The 17,328-nt window shown below is 43.4% G+C and overlaps 1 protein-coding gene across 34 annotated transcripts in view; it reads right to left on the reverse strand.

Annotated features, from left to right (window-relative positions):
* Positions 1–17,328, reverse strand: part of LOC106603249 (protocadherin gamma-C5) — a 186,079-nt gene that overhangs the window by 54,915 nt on the left and 113,836 nt on the right. The window contains exon 1 of one of the 34 annotated variants that reach the window (XM_045716977.1): positions 7,803–10,410. The exons of 29 other annotated variants lie outside the window; for them this stretch is intronic. In XM_045716977.1, coding sequence (XP_045572933.1) covers positions 7,803–10,214 — 2,412 coding nt within the window. In that variant the 5' untranslated portion in view covers positions 10,215–10,410. Of the gene's footprint in view, positions 1–4,805; positions 7,401–7,802; positions 10,411–17,328 lie in introns of those variants that run through there. 4 more of the 34 variants (XM_045716991.1, XM_045716970.1, XM_045716984.1 and 1 more) reach the window with 4 other exon arrangements.

Below are 17,328 nucleotides of genomic sequence, written 5' to 3' on the forward strand. Positions count from 1 at the left end.
ACAGACAGACAGACAGAAAGCGAGACCGATAGCCAGAGCAAGACAGAGAGAGCGAGAGAGCGAGAGAGCGAGAGAGAGAGAGACAGACAGACAGACAGACAGACAGACAGACAGACAGACAGAGCGAGAGAGAGAGAGACAGACAGAGAGCGAGAGAGATAGCCAGAGCCAGACAGAGAGAGCGAGAGAGAGAGAGAGAGAGAGAAAGAGAGGCAAAGAGAAAGACAGAGACAGACAGAAAGCGAGACAGATAGCCAGAGCCAGACAGAGAGAGCGAGAGAGACAGAGAGAGAGAGAGAGAGAGAGAGAGAGAGAGAGAGAGAGAGAGAGAGAGAGAGAGAGAGAGAGAGAGAGAGAGAGAGAGAGAGAGAGAGAGAGAGAGAGAGAGAGAGAGAGAGAGAGAGAGAGAGAGAGAGAGAGAGAGAGAGAGAGAGAGAGAGAGAGAGAGATGTTTAGAAATGAATAGACTGTGACCCTTTGTGGATTTATGTGATCATATGCTGGACAGAAGCTAGTGCCAACGTGAAACGTGCAACCCACAGCCTTCATACTGCTGCATGATGCACAACAACGCCCTGCCCCCTCCCTCTGCCTCCACACTGTGTGTTCAATACAACCAATATGCCACCCAGTCACTGGCTGCTAAACAGACACATAAAGGACACACTGACAACATCCACGTCTGACATGGACAAGTGAGTGCTTGTGATTATGTGGGGAAGAGACAAAGAGAGAGACAAAAGGTTGGTTACATGGGTATAAACTACACTGTGACTGTATAGTCCAGGTGTAAGCCTACGTTTGTGTAAATACATAACGTGTGCACTCACTACTGTGAGTCGCTCTGGATAAGAGTGTCTGCAGAATGACTAAAATGCCAATTGTGATTATTCATAGGACTGATTAAGTGCAAACATGCAATGGGGCTAAGACAGAGTGGTTGATGGGTAGTTACAGAGGCATCAGGATGGAACACAACTAAGCTGTCCCATCACTCTCCAACATAACAGGAAATAGAGAGGAGGCAGCTCAAACTGGGTCAGTGTTGTATTGCAAGCAGTTGTCATGCCGGTGCAGTGAGACTCAGGGCAAAAGGATTCAGTGCCTCTGGATCAAATGAGTCCAGCCAACTTCTTGCCTTCATGACGTGTTGTGTAACTACAGGGATACACTGGCCTTCTACAAATGCACAGGAGAATTCAAATCATCACTCTGTCTGTTATGCAGACAGGCACAGATGCATGCACACCTACAAGCATGCTGAGAGGACGTAAGACAAGGCAGCTTTTAAAACAGTACTTGCTCTAGCCATAAATAGCAAGAGACTATGAACAGTGTCATTTACAAGTCAACAACCATGCAACATGTCTTATGTCCGGAATCTGCAGCACTGTCTGTATGGAGAGAGTGTTGCCATGACAATGTGCATGAGCTTGAGGTGAATCTTCCTGGTACGCTGGAGAGAAGAGGGCATAATACTAGAGATTGCCTGAATTGAACTATACTCACAAACCCACACATACGCAGATGAACACAACCATTAAAACAAGTCTTTGGTCTTTTCTGTCTTCCTATGGCTGGTAAAAATACCCTGGTAACCACGCTTTAGGCCTAGTGGTTAAAATGAAGGCAAAGATGTGACATTGTTGCTGGCTGTTTCTAGGCAGGTTTGAAATCACTGTCACTGTTAACAGCATGCCATGTTACATACAATCCTCCACTCACTAACAAGATCCAGTCTAAACCCTTACAACCTGTGAGCTATAGACATAAAAGGGACATTACTACTGTGAATGACAAGTACTGAGCAAGACCATTGGTTACAGACAGACAGACAGAGACAGAGTTATATAGTATGACCCAACAGACACACTCATTCTGAATACAGAGCAGTGACAGTGTTCCATACAGGAAGGAGTGTAACACTGCCATGGAATTAAGCCCAGTGTCTGATGGGAGAGACATATAAGCCCATTACTGCACCACAGCAATGCAGAATATTAGAGCAGTGTGTGAGGGGGAAAGTGGGTCAGTTTGCCCAAGCACCATAGTATTGTACAGAGAGGGAGGGGAAAGAGGAGGGAAAGTGGGGGGAGAAAAGTGTGAGATAAAAATACAGATGGAGAGAGGGAAGATCCATGGAACAGAAAAGAATGAGGGCTCCTCAGAACAAGTATTTTATAGTATTAGCAGTGAGTCAGTCAGTCAAGTCAGGCCAGTCAGGTCAGTCAACCAGTCAGTCAGACAGCCAGTCAGGTCAGTCAACAAGTTAGTCAACCAGTCAGTCAGACAGCCAGTCAGGTCAGTAAACCAGTCAGTCAGCCAGTCAGGTCAGTAAACCAGTCAGTCAACCAGTCAAGTCAGTCAACCAGTCAGTCAACCAGTCAGTCAGTCAGCCAGTCAATCACCCAGTCAGTTCAGTCGATCAGTCTGTTAGTCAGACGAGACCTAATGAAACTGATACAGTGATTTCATAACCTGCTCCTTTATCTGCACACCTGCTGGGTAAATAAGAATGGAAAAGAGTAATCACCTGATGAACATAGCCACAATGTCGCAGTGCATTTCAGGAATCACGTAAAACAGGTTAACACAGAACCATGACATCAAAGGCTACTTGCTGAGCAATCTGACCTCCATAATGTTCTTTAGAATTACTGATAGGCTGGCTGACACACAGAGAGATGGATAGTACATGTAGCGCTGTCAACAACATGTAGTGGGAAACTCTTACCCCAAAAAAGGTCAAATGGGCCTACAAAGATTCAGTATGTGCACCCCTTCATATGGATAGACTCAGACCGTAGACTGTTACACCGATTAGAACGGGGTCTAAGTATGCTTGCCTGCAGTCCAGCCACCAATTCAGATGTTGGACCATGCTACTGACATGACTCAATTATAAAGGTTGACTTGATCACACAGAGACCAAAGAATAGGATGATGGTAGTGTAGAAATATCCCTCAGTCAGTCAGATGTACACAAACTACATACAGTGGGGAGAACAAGTATTTGATACACTGACGATTTTGCAGGTTTTCCTACATACAAGGCATGTAGAGGTCTGTAATTTTTATCATAGGTACACTTCAACTGTGAGACACGGAATCTAAAACAAAAATCCAGAATATCACATTGTATGATTTTTAAGTCATTCATTTGCATTTTATTGCATGACATAAGTATTTGATCACTTACCAACCAGTAAGAATTCTGGCTCTCACAGACCTGTTAGTTTTTCTTTAAGAAGCCATCCTGTTCTCCAATCATTACCTGTATTAACTGCACCTCTTTGAACTCGTTTCCTGTATAAAAGACACCTGTCCACGCACTCAATCAAACAGACTCCAACCTCTCCACAATGGCCAAGACCAGAGAGCTGTGTAAGGACATCAGGGATAAAATTGTAGACCTGCACAAGGCTGGGATGGGCTACAGGACAATAGGCAAGCAGCTTGGTGAGAAGGCAACAACTGTTGATGCAATTATTAGAAAATGGAAGAAGTTCAAGATGACGGTCAATCACCCTCGGTCTGGGGCTCCATGCAAGATCTCACCTCGTGGGGCATCAATGATCATGAGGAAGGTGAGGGATCAGCCCAGAACTACACGGCAGGACCTGGTCAATGACCTGAAGAGAGCTGGGACCACAGTCTCAAAGAAAACCATTAGTAACACACTACGCCGTCATGGATTAAAATCCTGCAGCGCACGCAAGGTCCCCCTGCTCAAGCCAGCGCATGTCCAGGCCCATCTGAAGTTTGCCAATGACCATCTGGATGATCCAGAGGAGGAATGGGAGAAGGTCATGTGGTCTGATGAGACAAAAATAGAGCTTTTTGGTCTAAACACTCATTTTTACATTTTAGCAGACGCTCTTATCCAGAGCGACTTACAGTAGTGAATGCATACATTTCATGTCATACATTTTTTTTTTCATACTGGCCCCCCGTGGGAATTGAACCCACAACCCTGGCGTTACAAACACCATGCGTTGCAAACACCGTGCTCTACCAACTGAGCTACTCGCCGTGTTTGGAAGAAGAAGAAGGATGAGTACAACCCCAAGAACACCATCCCAACCGTGAAGCATGGAGGTGAAACATCATTCTTTGGGGATGCTTTTCTGCAAAGGGGACAGGACGACTGCACCGTTTTGAGGGGTGGATGGATGGGGCCATGTATCGCGAGATCTTGGCCAACAACCTCCTTCCCTCAGTAAGAGCATTGAAGATGGGTCGTGGCTGGGTCTTCCAGCATGACAACGACCCGAAACACACAGCCAGGGCAACTAAGAAGTGACTCCGTAAGAAGCATCTCAAGGTCCTGGAGTGGCCTAGCCAGTCTCCAGACCTGAACCCAATAGAAAATCTTTGGGGGGAGCTGAAAGTCTGTATTGCCCAGCGACAGCCCCGAAACCTGAAGGATCTGGAGAAGGTCTGTATGGAGGAGTGGGCCAAAATCCCTGCTGCAGTGTGTGCAAACCTGGTCAAGAACTACAGGAAACGTATGATCTCTGTAATTGCAAACAAAGGTTTCTGTACCAAATATTAAGTTCTGCTTTTCTGATGTTTCAAATACGTATGTCATGCAATAAAATGCAAATTAATTACTTAAATCATACAAGGTGATTTTCTGGATTTTTGTTTTAGATTCCGTCTCTCACAGTTGAAGTGTACCTATGATAAAAATTACAGACCTCTACATGCTTTGTAAGTAGGAAAACCTGCAAAATCAGCAGTGTATCAAATACTTGTTCTCCCCACTGTACATATCTAAGTAGAGGACAGAATGGGAGTCTCACCTCTTCAGACACATCACCATCCTCCTGCTCCCTCTTTTCTCTCTGCATTGTCCCCATGCGACTCACATCCACCAGTGTGTTCTGGCTACAAGGCCTAGCAAACTTCACATCACTCATCCTGGAGTCAGTGGTTCCACACACCTCATAGTTGTACACACGCTGTAGGGTTCCCATGGTTCCGTCTGGGTAAACGGGAGGGTAATGTGGGATAACGGGGAGGTTTGCTGCGTATTTATAGAATAATCGATTCTGTCTCCATCTGTGGATTTTAACTGTGATAAGGGCAATGATGGAGAATGTGAACAGAACCGAGACCACAGCCAAGGCCAACACCAGATAAAAAGTCAGCTTGTCATTATATTCCCTGTCCACTGTGAAGTCAGTGAGTTCTGAAAGGACTTCGGGGAAGCTGTCCGCCACCGCCACGTTCACATTGACCGTAGCTGATCGAGAGGGCTGCCCGTTGTCCTCCACTACAACAGTGAGCTTTTGTTTCACAGCATCTTTATCAGTGACCTGGCGAATAGTCCTTATTTCTCCATTCTGTAGGCCCACTTCAAACAGCGCCCTGTCTGTCGCTTTCTGCAGTTTATATGAGAGCCAGGCATTCTGTCCGGAGTCCACATCAACAGCCACCACTTTAGTGACAAGATAGCCCACATCTGCTGAACGGGGCACCATTTCAGCCCCCAGAGAGCCACTAGTTTGTACTGGATACAGAACCTGAGGCGTGTTGTCGTTCTGGTCTTTTATGAATATGTTTATGGTCACATTGCCACTCAATGGGGGTGAGCCTCCATCTTGTGCTTTGACATGTATTTTGAAAGATTTAATTTGCTCATAGTCAAAGGGTTTCACTGCGTAAAGCACCCCACTGTCTGCATTTACAGTCACATAAGAGGAGAGTGGAGCTCCGTTTAAACTACCATCCTCAAGGAAATATGATACCCGAGCATTTGGTCCCCAGTCGGCATCTGTAGCGCTTACAGAATGGAATGACAGAGAAGAAGCATTGTTTTCGAACACATAGGCGTCATAGCTTTCTTGTTGGAACTGGGGCGCGTGGTCGTTCACATCTGAAAGCTTTAAACTGAGCGTCTTTTTACTTGAGCGAGGCGGGTAGCCTCCATCTACTGCTGTGATTGTTACATTATATTCTGATGTCTGTTCTCTATCCAATACCGAGTCAGTCACCAGATTGTAGTAATTTGCTAAAGCTGATTCAATTTTGAAGGGAAGGTTGCGATCAATGGAACATGAAACCTTAGCATTGTCGCCTGAATCAAGATCCTGGATGTTAATCATGGCTATGATAGTGCCAGGGACTGAGTCCTCGGGTAGGGCACTAGAAAAGGACATGACGGTTATTTTCGGAGTGTTATCGTTCACATCAATAACATCAATAACGATTCCACATGAGTTTGTTAAGCCACCGTTATCTTTAGCTTTGACCTTTATCCTAAATTGTTTGTTTCTTTCATAATCTATATCACCCACTACCTTAACCTCACCTGATATCGGGTCAATTGTGAATAGCTCTCGAATAGTAGTGGTAGCATGCTCAAAATAAAATTCTATATTAGCGCTAGATCCCTCGTCTGCGTCTGTCGCGCTCACTGTTGTAACCAATGTGCCCTTCCCAGCATTTTCTAGAACGGATGCTTTATATGTAGCTTGGCTAAATATCGGGGCATTGTCGTTGGCATCGAGAACCACAATGTGGATTTTAACTGTTCCAGACCTCCGAGGGTCTCCGCCATCGACAGCAGTTAAAGTCAAATAGTGATGCTTTGTATTTTCTCTGTCCATGGGTTTTTGAAGTACTATCTCAATGTTTTCACTTACATCTAGACGACCTTGAATCTTAAGATTAAAATGATCCGTGGGGTTTAATACGTATTTCTGGAGTGTATTTTCCCCTACGTCCTGGTCTATTGCGCTTTCTATAGAGAAAAGCGCACCAGGTAGGACTGACTCGCTAATTTCCAATTCAATTTCCTTTTTTGGAAAAACGGGGCTATTGTCGTTGATATCTAGTATTTCCACTGTAACCCGAAACATCTCCATTGGGTTCTCTAGAATCACATCGAAACTGAAGCTACATGCTGAGATCTCCAAACATAGCTGTTCCCGGTCCATTCTCTCTTTCACTAACAATTGTCCTTTCTCACGGTCCAGCCTCAAGTATTCACTGTCGCCCGCGGTGAAAACCCGAGCTCTCCCGGCTACAAGCCGTTGAGGCTCCAGTCCCAGATCTTTCGCTATATTCCCAACAAAGGAGCCCACCGTCATCTCCTCCGGGATGGAGTAGCGGACCTGTCCGGACACAGCGTAAACTGAGAAGGCGCAAACGATGAATATGCACAATAGCCACTCCAAGAGCCTGTTGTTCCTTCTCATTGCCATTTCACGACAAAAAGCCAAAGCCAAAACACAATATTAAGGCAGAAAATAAATCCTAGAACGTATTTGTCAAAAATCCAGTCAATGTGACGTCCGTTTACAGAACAAAGTGTTTCTGTAGACCTAATGTACTATCCAGAATAGGGCCCTTATTCTATCAACTGGGTCTCCAGTTGAATGTGCTCTCTGGGCGTTGCTAAGCGCATTATTATAGTAGGAACCATAGTGTGATTGTGCTAAATATTACATGCGATCAACAGCGGCACTCAGGGTTCAAACAAAGTACTACATTACTAAAGAAAACGTGTCAAACTTCAAAACACCGAACAAATGATTGACATAAAACAGTTACACATTTCCTATTGCAAAATTCTCCTCCATATTATCATAACATACTGCATAATAATGTGACACATGAATATACCTGAAGCAGAGACATCACACTAAGATGCATTGGAATACACACAGTCACATGCGTAACGACAACGCCTGCGCAGAAATGAACACAGAGAGTGAGAGAAAGAGCGCGATGCATCAACATCGCAGTTAGCCTATAAAAAAGGAGTTAAGATTGATTTCAATACGCCCTCTCACCTCTCCATCACCATCCTCCTGCTCCCTCTTTTCTCTCTGCATTGTCCCCATGCGACTCACATCCACCAGTGAGTTCTGGCTACAAGGCCTAGCAAACTTCACATCACTCATCCTGGAGTCAGTGGTTCCACACACCTCATAGTTGTACACACGCTGTAGGGTTCCCATGGTTCCGTCTGGGTAAACTGAAGGGTAATATGGGATAACGGGGAGGTTTGCTGCAGATTTATAGAATAACTTATTCTGTTTCCACCGGTAGATTTTGACAGAAATTATAGCAATAATAGAAAAAATAAAAAGTAGTGAAACTACAGCAAGTGCCAAAATTAAATAAAATGTCAGGTTATTGTTGTATTCTTTGTCTTGCGTAAAGTCAGTGAGTTCTGAAAGGACTTCGGGGAAGCTGTCCGCCACCGCCACGTTCACATTGACTATAGCTGATCGAGAGGGCTGCCCGTTGTCCTCCACTACAACAGTGAGCTTTTGTTTCACAGCATCTTTATCAATGACCTGGCGTATGGTTCTTATTTCTCCATTCTGTAGGCCCACTTCAAACAGCGCCCTGTCTGTCGCTTTCTGCAGTTTATATGAGAGCCAAGCATTCTGTCCGGAGTCCACGTCAACAGCCACCACTTTAGTGACAAGATAGCCCACATCTGCTGAACGGGGCACCATTTCAGCCACCAGAGAGCCACCAGTTTGTATTGGGTAGAGAACCTGAGGCGCGTTGTCGTTCTGGTCTTGTATGAAAACAGTTAAAGTCACATTGGTGCTCAGAGGCGGTGAGCCGCCATCTTGTACTTTAATGCAGATCTTGAATTCTTTGATTTGTTCATAATCAAACGTACGCACTGCGTGGATCACGCCACTTTCTGAATTCACAGATATAAATGTGGATGCTGAAAGTCCACCTTTATGGGAATCATCTATAAAATAAGAAATACGTGCGTTGTTGCCGGTGTCCTTATCACTGGCTGTTAGTGAAAATATGGATACACCGGGAGAGTTGTTCTCCCTCACATAAGCAGTGTATGAGTGCCTCTCAAATACTGGAGCATTATCATTCACATCCGATATTCTCAATGTCAGTGTCTTGTTAGTAGAACGCGGAGGAAACCCCTCATCCACCGCTGTTATGGTAATATTGTACTCGGAAACCATTTCACGGTCCAACATCTGATCTGTGACCAAACTGTAGATGTTGGAAGAGGATGACTTAATACGAAAAGGTACATCCGAGTTTACGGAACATTTGATGTGTCCATTTCTACCGGAGTCTAAATCTTTAATGTTCAGCATTGCTATAACTGTCTCTGGTGACGCGTCCTCGGGTATTGGGTTAGAAAAAGTGATTAATGTAATTAGAGGGTCGTTGTCATTGATGTCCAAAATATCGATCTGTACTTTACAAGAATCTGTAAGAGAACCCCGATCCATTGCTTGCACACTTATTTTATGTTGTTTGTTCGTCTCGAAATCTAATTTACCGTTAACTTTGACTTCCCCGGTAAGAGGATCAATAGTAAAAAGATCTGACTCGCTGACAGTGGAATGGGAAAAAGAATACACAACCTCTCCATTTGTCCCTTTATCTGAATCGGTAGCACTGACTCTCAAAATCACAGTCCCTTTCGGCGAATCTTCGGGTAACGAGGATGTATAAAGTACAGAGCTAAATACGGGTGCATTATCATTTATGTCCAATACTTCTATATATATTTTGACCGTGCCCGACTTCTGAGGAGTACCCCCATCCACAGCAGTTAACACTAAAGTATGTTGCTCGTTCGTTTCCCTGTCCAGCATCGTTTGAAGTACCATTTCTAAATATTTACTGCCATCAGAGTGCGAATGTTGCTTCAGAGTGAAATGATCACTCGGAAGAAGGGAATATGTTTGAATGGAATTCATTTCGACGTCAGGATCCATAGCATTCTCTAGCGGAAAACGGGCACCAGACAGAGACACCTCACTAATCTGTAATCGAATTTCTTTACTTGGAAATACTGGAGAATTGTCGTTTATATCTAATATCTCTACGTCAATACGGTGAAGTTCAACGGGATTTTCAAGAATTATCTGGAAATGTAACGAACATGGAGCCACTTGGGCGCACAGCTCCTCTCTATCAATCCTGTCTTTCACAACCAGAGTCCCTTTGTCCGCATTGAGACCGATATACTCACGGCTATCCTCTGTAAAAATACGCGCTCGACCTGATTTCAGTCTTTTAACTTCCAGCCCTAGGTCCTGAACGATATTCCCCACGAATGAACCCTTCGTCATCTCCTCTGGAATAGAATAGCGGACTTGGCCGTCCACATACCGGTAAAACCAGACTGAGAGGAGAAGATACAGTTGCCATTTCCGAATGGCGGATCCCCTTGTGCCACGAAAACAAAGAAAATACATGTTTTCTTAACGTTGCACAACTATCAATTGTTAAAATCCGACAAGGCGTAGGCCTATACGTAGGCAAAGGAGCAAATCAAGATAGGTCTGTTGTTCCAATGACATCCGTCAGAGACAATGTTCTCACTCTCCCAAAGCAATAGTGTTTGCGTACATGTCACTGCGACTCTAATATCGTCCACAATATAGGCAGGGCCAACATTACTCTCTTGTAGGTCTACTATTGTATCGGTCAACAGCGGCACTAAGAGCATATGGGAGTTATTACATGTGTAGAGAAACATGTTTCTGACAACCCACACAGCTTCTTATCAGGAATCACAACTGCGAAATATCCACACCATACTGTAGGCTACAGAATGACCGCAGACTATGAATTATTTTAATTGTATGTCGGACATGGTCACAAACATGTTACTAATGTAAGACAAGACTAAGAGAGATGCACATTAGGCTACTACATATGTTGTCATCCTCGGTCAGAACTACTTCTGATCCAAAACAAGTTCAAATAAATCAAACGTTAAAAATACATGTAAAAAATCGATAAATTACTAAAATATACATTATCGTTCTGTGTTGGTTAACTATTATGCCAGATAAAAGCACAAGTTTGTCTGACATTGTTGCTGTCCATGAGCGGAGGTGCTGAAATGAACACAGGACTGAGAGCACTCTGTGAATACGATTAGTAAATGAATAGCCCGTAAATCCCCTGGTAATGCGCACAATAAATCAGAGAACATCATAGGATGTCAAAGACCGAATCTAAGTTTAAACAAAACAAATGAAATTGTAAAATTATCAACCAGTATAACACATTGGGCAGACATTATCTCACCTGTTCAGGGGAATCTGGTCAATATAGGAAGTGTATCTCTTTGTGCACGCTGTAAAGTCTCCATAGAGCTTGGGTCCATTATTTACACGTTCTGACTAAAAGGTCTGGCAAATTTACAGCCACTCTTTTTTTGAGTCAGTCGAGATACACACCTCATAGTTGTGCACGTGTTGCAGAGTCCCTGTCCCTCTGGCGTCTGCGTAACCGGGTGGATATCAGGGAATAACTGGGAAACTAGACTGGTACCTGATGCGTGATTGTCTCTATCTGTAGATCTTCACTGATATTATAACCACTACACAAACCACTACACACGAGATGAAAAGGAAGGACACAACAGCCAAGGCCAAAACTAGATAAAAAGCCATCTTATCGTTGTAATCCTTGTCTTGGGTATAAAGTCAGTGAATTATGAAAGCACTTCAGGAAGCTGTCCGAAACCACCACGTTCACGTTGACTATAGCTGATCGAGATGGCTGCCCGTTGTCCTCCACTACAACAGCGAGCTTGTGTTTCACGGCATCTTTATCAATGACCTGGCGTATGGTTCTTATTTCTCCATTCTGTAGGCCCACTTCAAACAGCGCCCTGTCTGTCGCTTTCTGCAGTTTATATGAGAGCCAAGCATTCTGTCCAGAGTCCACGTCAACAGTCACCACTTTAGAGACAAGATAGCCCACATCTGCTCAACGACGCACCATTTCAGCCACCTGAGATCTACTAGTCGTTACTGGGTAGAGCACCTGAGGACCGTTGTCGTTCTAATCTTTATTAATTATTCACTTCAAAGTTACGTTACATTAAAGTGGAGGAGAGCCTCCGTTTTGCGCTTTAACGTGGAATTCAAAAGTTCTATTTGTTCATAAGCAAACGATCTCACTGCAGACAGAATGAATGTTTCAGAATGAATCGTTATCTTATTTTTATTTCAAGTTTTATTTATTACACTCATATAGCAGTCAATACCAATACCATTTTTTTTTCTTCAAAAAATTGAACTCCATGAGCATTCAACATATTGTAATAAAACAGGCAGGTGGCGAGGCCCAAAGCCCAGCAGAGTCGAAATCCGCGTTCAGCCTATAAACCACGGTCGCTACCCAACTCCTTCCATTCAAAGAGCGCGTCCTCGAGCTAGACCTCACAAGACGCCGTCTTACAGGAACGCGCTCACCCGCCAAGCCCATGCACTGTCGTGGATGCGAGGTCCGATCACTTCTGACACCAGTGTAATAAAACAAGCCGGGAGCACGGCTCTGACCCTCAATCTTCTGGCCCCAAGCCCAGCTCGCCATCGACTGTGCCATAAAAGCCTTCTCGAGTGACAGAGTCGATATCCGCACCTACAAACTAATACTAATGTATAAGAGCAACAGAAATAAATAAAAATAGAGTAAAAAAAGATAGCAATAATGTCCTGCTATCTTAAGGCGACTCACTAATCAATGAGAATAAATATATGATTGGTGACCGTATGTACGGTTCAGTTCTAGACTTTGGTAAAGTCAGTTCGTTTTGGCTACGGGTGTTCCTGGCTGTCAACGTGATTCGGTCAGGGGCTAAGCTAGTCTTTGAATTTAGATTTTAGGTGGCTGCCTGTGACGATGGTGCTGATTTGAGGCCGTCTTTAATGAAGCCGGGGTAGGGACAGGACGGCGCGGCATGCTCTCTTCTGAATAGATACAGGTCATCGGACTGGGCTTGGGTTAGTGAGCTGGGCCAAAAAGAAGCGGCATACTCCAGGGTGGGGCGGAAATGCTCACCAGGTCTTCCTGCGGCACATGGAACCTTTTAAGAAAACGAAGGAGAAATCTGTGGCTCTTGGTTACCATAGCAACCTGCTCGCCCCATTGTAAGCCCTTTTTTTATCATTACCGCTAAAATCTTCACACTATCACACACTTATCAAAGATGAGATGTAATTTCCTTCCACCTGCGATTCTTCCAAGAAATTGGAGACGCTGGCGTTCTGACCCCAGTCTTCATCTTTGGCGGGACCCAACTAATTGACACACCTGGGGAGTTGTTTTCTGTTATAAACTGGGTGGTTCGAATCCTGAATGCTGATTGGGTGACAGCCGTGGTATATCAGACCGTGTACCACGGGTATGACAAAACATTTATTTTTATAGCTCTAATTACGTTGGTAACCAGTTTGTAATAGCAATAAGTTATCTCAGGGTTTTGGGATATATGGCCAATGTACCACAGCTAAGGGCTGTATCCAGGCACTCCGCGCTGTGTTGTGCCTAAGAACAGCCCTTAGCTGTGGTATATTGGCCATATACCACAGCCCTTAGGGCCTTATTGCTTAATTATACAATGGGTGGGTCTAAATCTGACTTTAAAATGCCTATTTACTCTGTTCCATCTGACTGCGCAATCCACTTTTTCATAAGCCCAGCCAGGCAATTTATACATTTAATCTCCACTATAAAAAGCATGGAGACATTATCTCACATTTCTTTTAGACTAGCATTTGGTTTTCAACAGCAGAGATTTGTAAAAACCTTGCTGTCTGTCTCTCCAACATTTGCAGCATTGTTTCAATATTGAAATTCGAACTACAGCTGTCCCATGGTAATGAACATGTCAGGAGTCAGGATGAGACAGACAGGCAGCTTTTCCAGCCAGTCAAAATCCTGAATCAGCATCATTTTAATGGATTATATACAAAGAAATATCAATTTAAAAAAAAAGGTACAATGAAACAAAGTGCAACTAGTTTGCGGTATTTCCAGCTTCTATTTGAAGTGATTGTGTTAGCTGTGTTGTTGGCTAGCACATTTTCTATGCCAGGTGAAATCACGCCTCATTAGTTCATTGTTAGGGATGTTCCAAATAAATATAATTAGAAAACAGCTTAAACAAGTGCAAATGAAGCTACTTTGTTGTTATTCTGGCTGCATTGTTTGACGTGACTGTAAGTTAGCCGTAGTTGGCTAGCTAGCAAGTAAAGTATAAGAATGTTGCCAGCCAGTATGGCAATTGAACATTTAGAACGATCGACTGGGTCGCGTCCATAGATACAGAACAAAAAGACTGAATGACTGGGTCGCGTCTCTAGCAACCGATAGAACGAACAGCCAGCCGGCCATTGTAGCAACCCTAGATTTGTGTCAGGGCTATATCTTATCCTCCAAACACCAGCTTCTTGGACATTATCACTTAGAGGCCACACACACAATGAGCATTTTTAAAATTTAACTAGGCCAGTCAGTTAAGAACAAATTCTTATTTACAATGTTGGCCTACCACGGCCAAACCCGGACGACGTTGGGCCAATTGTGCGCCGCCCTATGGGACTCCCAGTAACGTCTGGTTGTGATACAGCCTGGAATCGAACCAGGGTCTCTAGTGACGCCTCTAGCACTGAGATGCAGTGCCTTAGACCGCTGCACCACTCGGGAGCCCAATCGTCCATACCATTGTGGCGTTTGATTTTGCATTCTCTTAAACATTGAGAAAAAGCTAAATATATCTTTCCACATCAAAAATATTGAGTAGCGTACTTATGCACAACTCCCCCGTAGTCCTTTTAAATCATCTGTCGGTTTTCATTTGAGTTTGATTCTAGAAATCTGCCCCAAATGTTGTTTTGGCTCAAAAGAATCACTCAGATGGGAGATTCATCGCATTTGAGGCTTATAACTCGTCTCACTGTTCAACAGCAGCGCTCAGAGTCCAGAGCCCAGACTAACATCATGTTGATACTGCTACACAGACAGCTAAAGAAAGACTGGTTTATTACATAACCACATCAGCAGGTGGAATATTATTGTAATGACAGCTCTAAAAAGGTTACGGACACGGGGTGTGGGTAAAGAAGTTCAATACTACTGTAAAACATTATATTAGAGGGAGACTTACTATTCATATCAGAATTAATATCACAAGCAAAACAATAATAGATCAGTCAAGATAAGTATCAACAATTGCCAATTGTCACTATTGTCATTTTGAATACTTGAATATTAACCAGGTCATGTATCTTTTTATGTTGTCAGTAAACAGTTTTCACAATACTGTCTTGCAAAAAAATATATGTTTTTGGAGCACTTACAATGACACCGTAAAAGTCAAAGCCAAAGACACAAACAGCTCTTTGAATGCAGCACGTTTGGTATTTCAGCACCATGGAGAGCACCAGTTGCAAATTGAAAGGCAGACTATCAAACCAACTAAACTAGATCTTCTTTTAGGCCATGAAATACAAAAACGATTTAATAATGAAAATGGTGCATGCTGAAATTGTGTCACCAAATACAAATGATAAAAAGATGATCACCAGCAAATCGATATGGCAACATGTGTTTAACCCTGACTGCATAATTCACATCACAAAAATATTGACCCCATGTCTCAAAAATCAGAACAGCTGTAGGTCATGTTTTATCCACCATTTCATCCCCTTTATTTCCATGTAACTGGCGGTGAAACTGAGAGGCCAACAGGACTCCTCCCACAGACCAAGGTCAGAGGTCATCACAGTATGAGTCAGACAGTGTGTCAAAGCAGTGAAGCATGAAGCCCTATATCCAAAACACAAGCTCCACATGTGCCCCAAAAAATCTCCACACATCCTGCTGCAGAGTTGCACACCCAACACCCCACAGATATGCCCCTCTCCATTCCTTTATGTCCCATGGACATCGATACCAACGGAGGCTTGTCTATACATCACAATCACAATCACGGCAGACATGATGCACCTCTTCCAATATCACAAATGAAATTCCATTACCAGTTTTGCATATAAAATATAGATGATATACATTGTTATATATCATAGACCAATGTGTTATATAGTTACACACAGAAAGAGATAGGCCTCCCATTCAGATGAAGAAGAATTAAATGAATAAGAGATATCTTTGAGCAGATACGGAGGGCTGAGGAGCTACATATATAATTCTCCTGACCTACTTTAGAACCTACTTTAGAATTGTGTGCCAGTGCTGAGCAGAGCAGGCTCGCTGCAGTGTGTGTGTATGTTTGTCTGCAGTGCTGAGTTGTGTGAAGTTCAGCGGGCAGTATACTTTGTGTTACTGGTATGCTGTGTGTGAGTGGTTTTGCTTTGTGGGCCACTACTGGGCTGTCTCCTCAATACAATGTTCTGTGTGTTTATGGTGAGGAATGTCATGTACTGCTGAGATGTGTGCTAATGGTAAGGTGTGTTATTGCTGCGTCGTATATTACTGTGTCAGCCTTGTGCTTGAGATGGTCAATGGACAATAGTCAATGTTGAAGAAAGAGAGGGAACCGCTGACAGACAGGTAATCATGAAAAGAGTTCCCCAGTAAGGCATGTATTCAATCAACCTGAAAATGATTGATTAGCCAGCCAGATCAACCGTGATACAAGTCAGTACTGACGTTTGAGAAACATGGATGAACGTCTAATTCTGACGTGAGACTGTGAGAGCTAGCAGAATACTAGACTTAGCATCTAAGTGCATTGTTGAATGACGTAAGCGAGTGTAAAGTGTCAGAAGTAGTGTATCTGTCAGCCACATCGTGTAGGCCTACATGTCAACCCTTCTGACTGTACGAGTGGGACACCTTAATTTGTATCTGTGTCTACAGGAAAAGAAGAAGAAAAAAATATATCTTACCTTCAGACGCCCAAATAATGGTCCAATGGGAGAGCGTGAAAAAACAAGAAACAAATGAAAGAAAAGTGTTAAAAACATAACAGGTTTAAATGCTGTGTCCCATTTGCGTTTAATTTCACACGCTTACAAGAAGAATGACCTATAGCAGAATGGTGTTAAGCATTTTATGGACATCTCCTCTTTCAGAACACTTCAAGCAGCTACATCTCTACTGATGGTAATAAAGCTGCTATGAAGTAACAAAATGCATGTATTCATACTCTCGCCAAAGGAATATGAATGCATGGTTCATTCTCTCCATGGGCCTAAAAGCTGTAGTCTTGTGCCACTAGTGTCACTTTCTCTGTGCCACAGAGGCTGGTTTTGAGTGACAAATAGACTTTCTTGGCTGGAAAATCTTCTTCATTATGTACTTGAATGGTGCCATTATGACCCTGGGGTGACCTTCAAATTGCCATTTTCGCATCTGGGCGAAACATTCAACTCTAGGTGACTCTGCTGGAGACCAGAGTGGATAAGTTTGCCCACGGTTGTCAAAGACAATAGAAATGTACACAACTATCACCAGCAAGATTTTTCTGAAAAATAATTGGCATTCACACAGTTAGATATTAAAGATGTATTCCATAGTTAGCTTACGTGATAAAGTTTCTTATGT

Source organism: Salmo salar, chromosome ssa04 (genome assembly GCF_905237065.1).
Source record: "Salmo salar chromosome ssa04, Ssal_v3.1, whole genome shotgun sequence".
Lineage (NCBI taxonomy): Eukaryota > Metazoa > Chordata > Actinopteri > Salmoniformes > Salmonidae > Salmo > Salmo salar.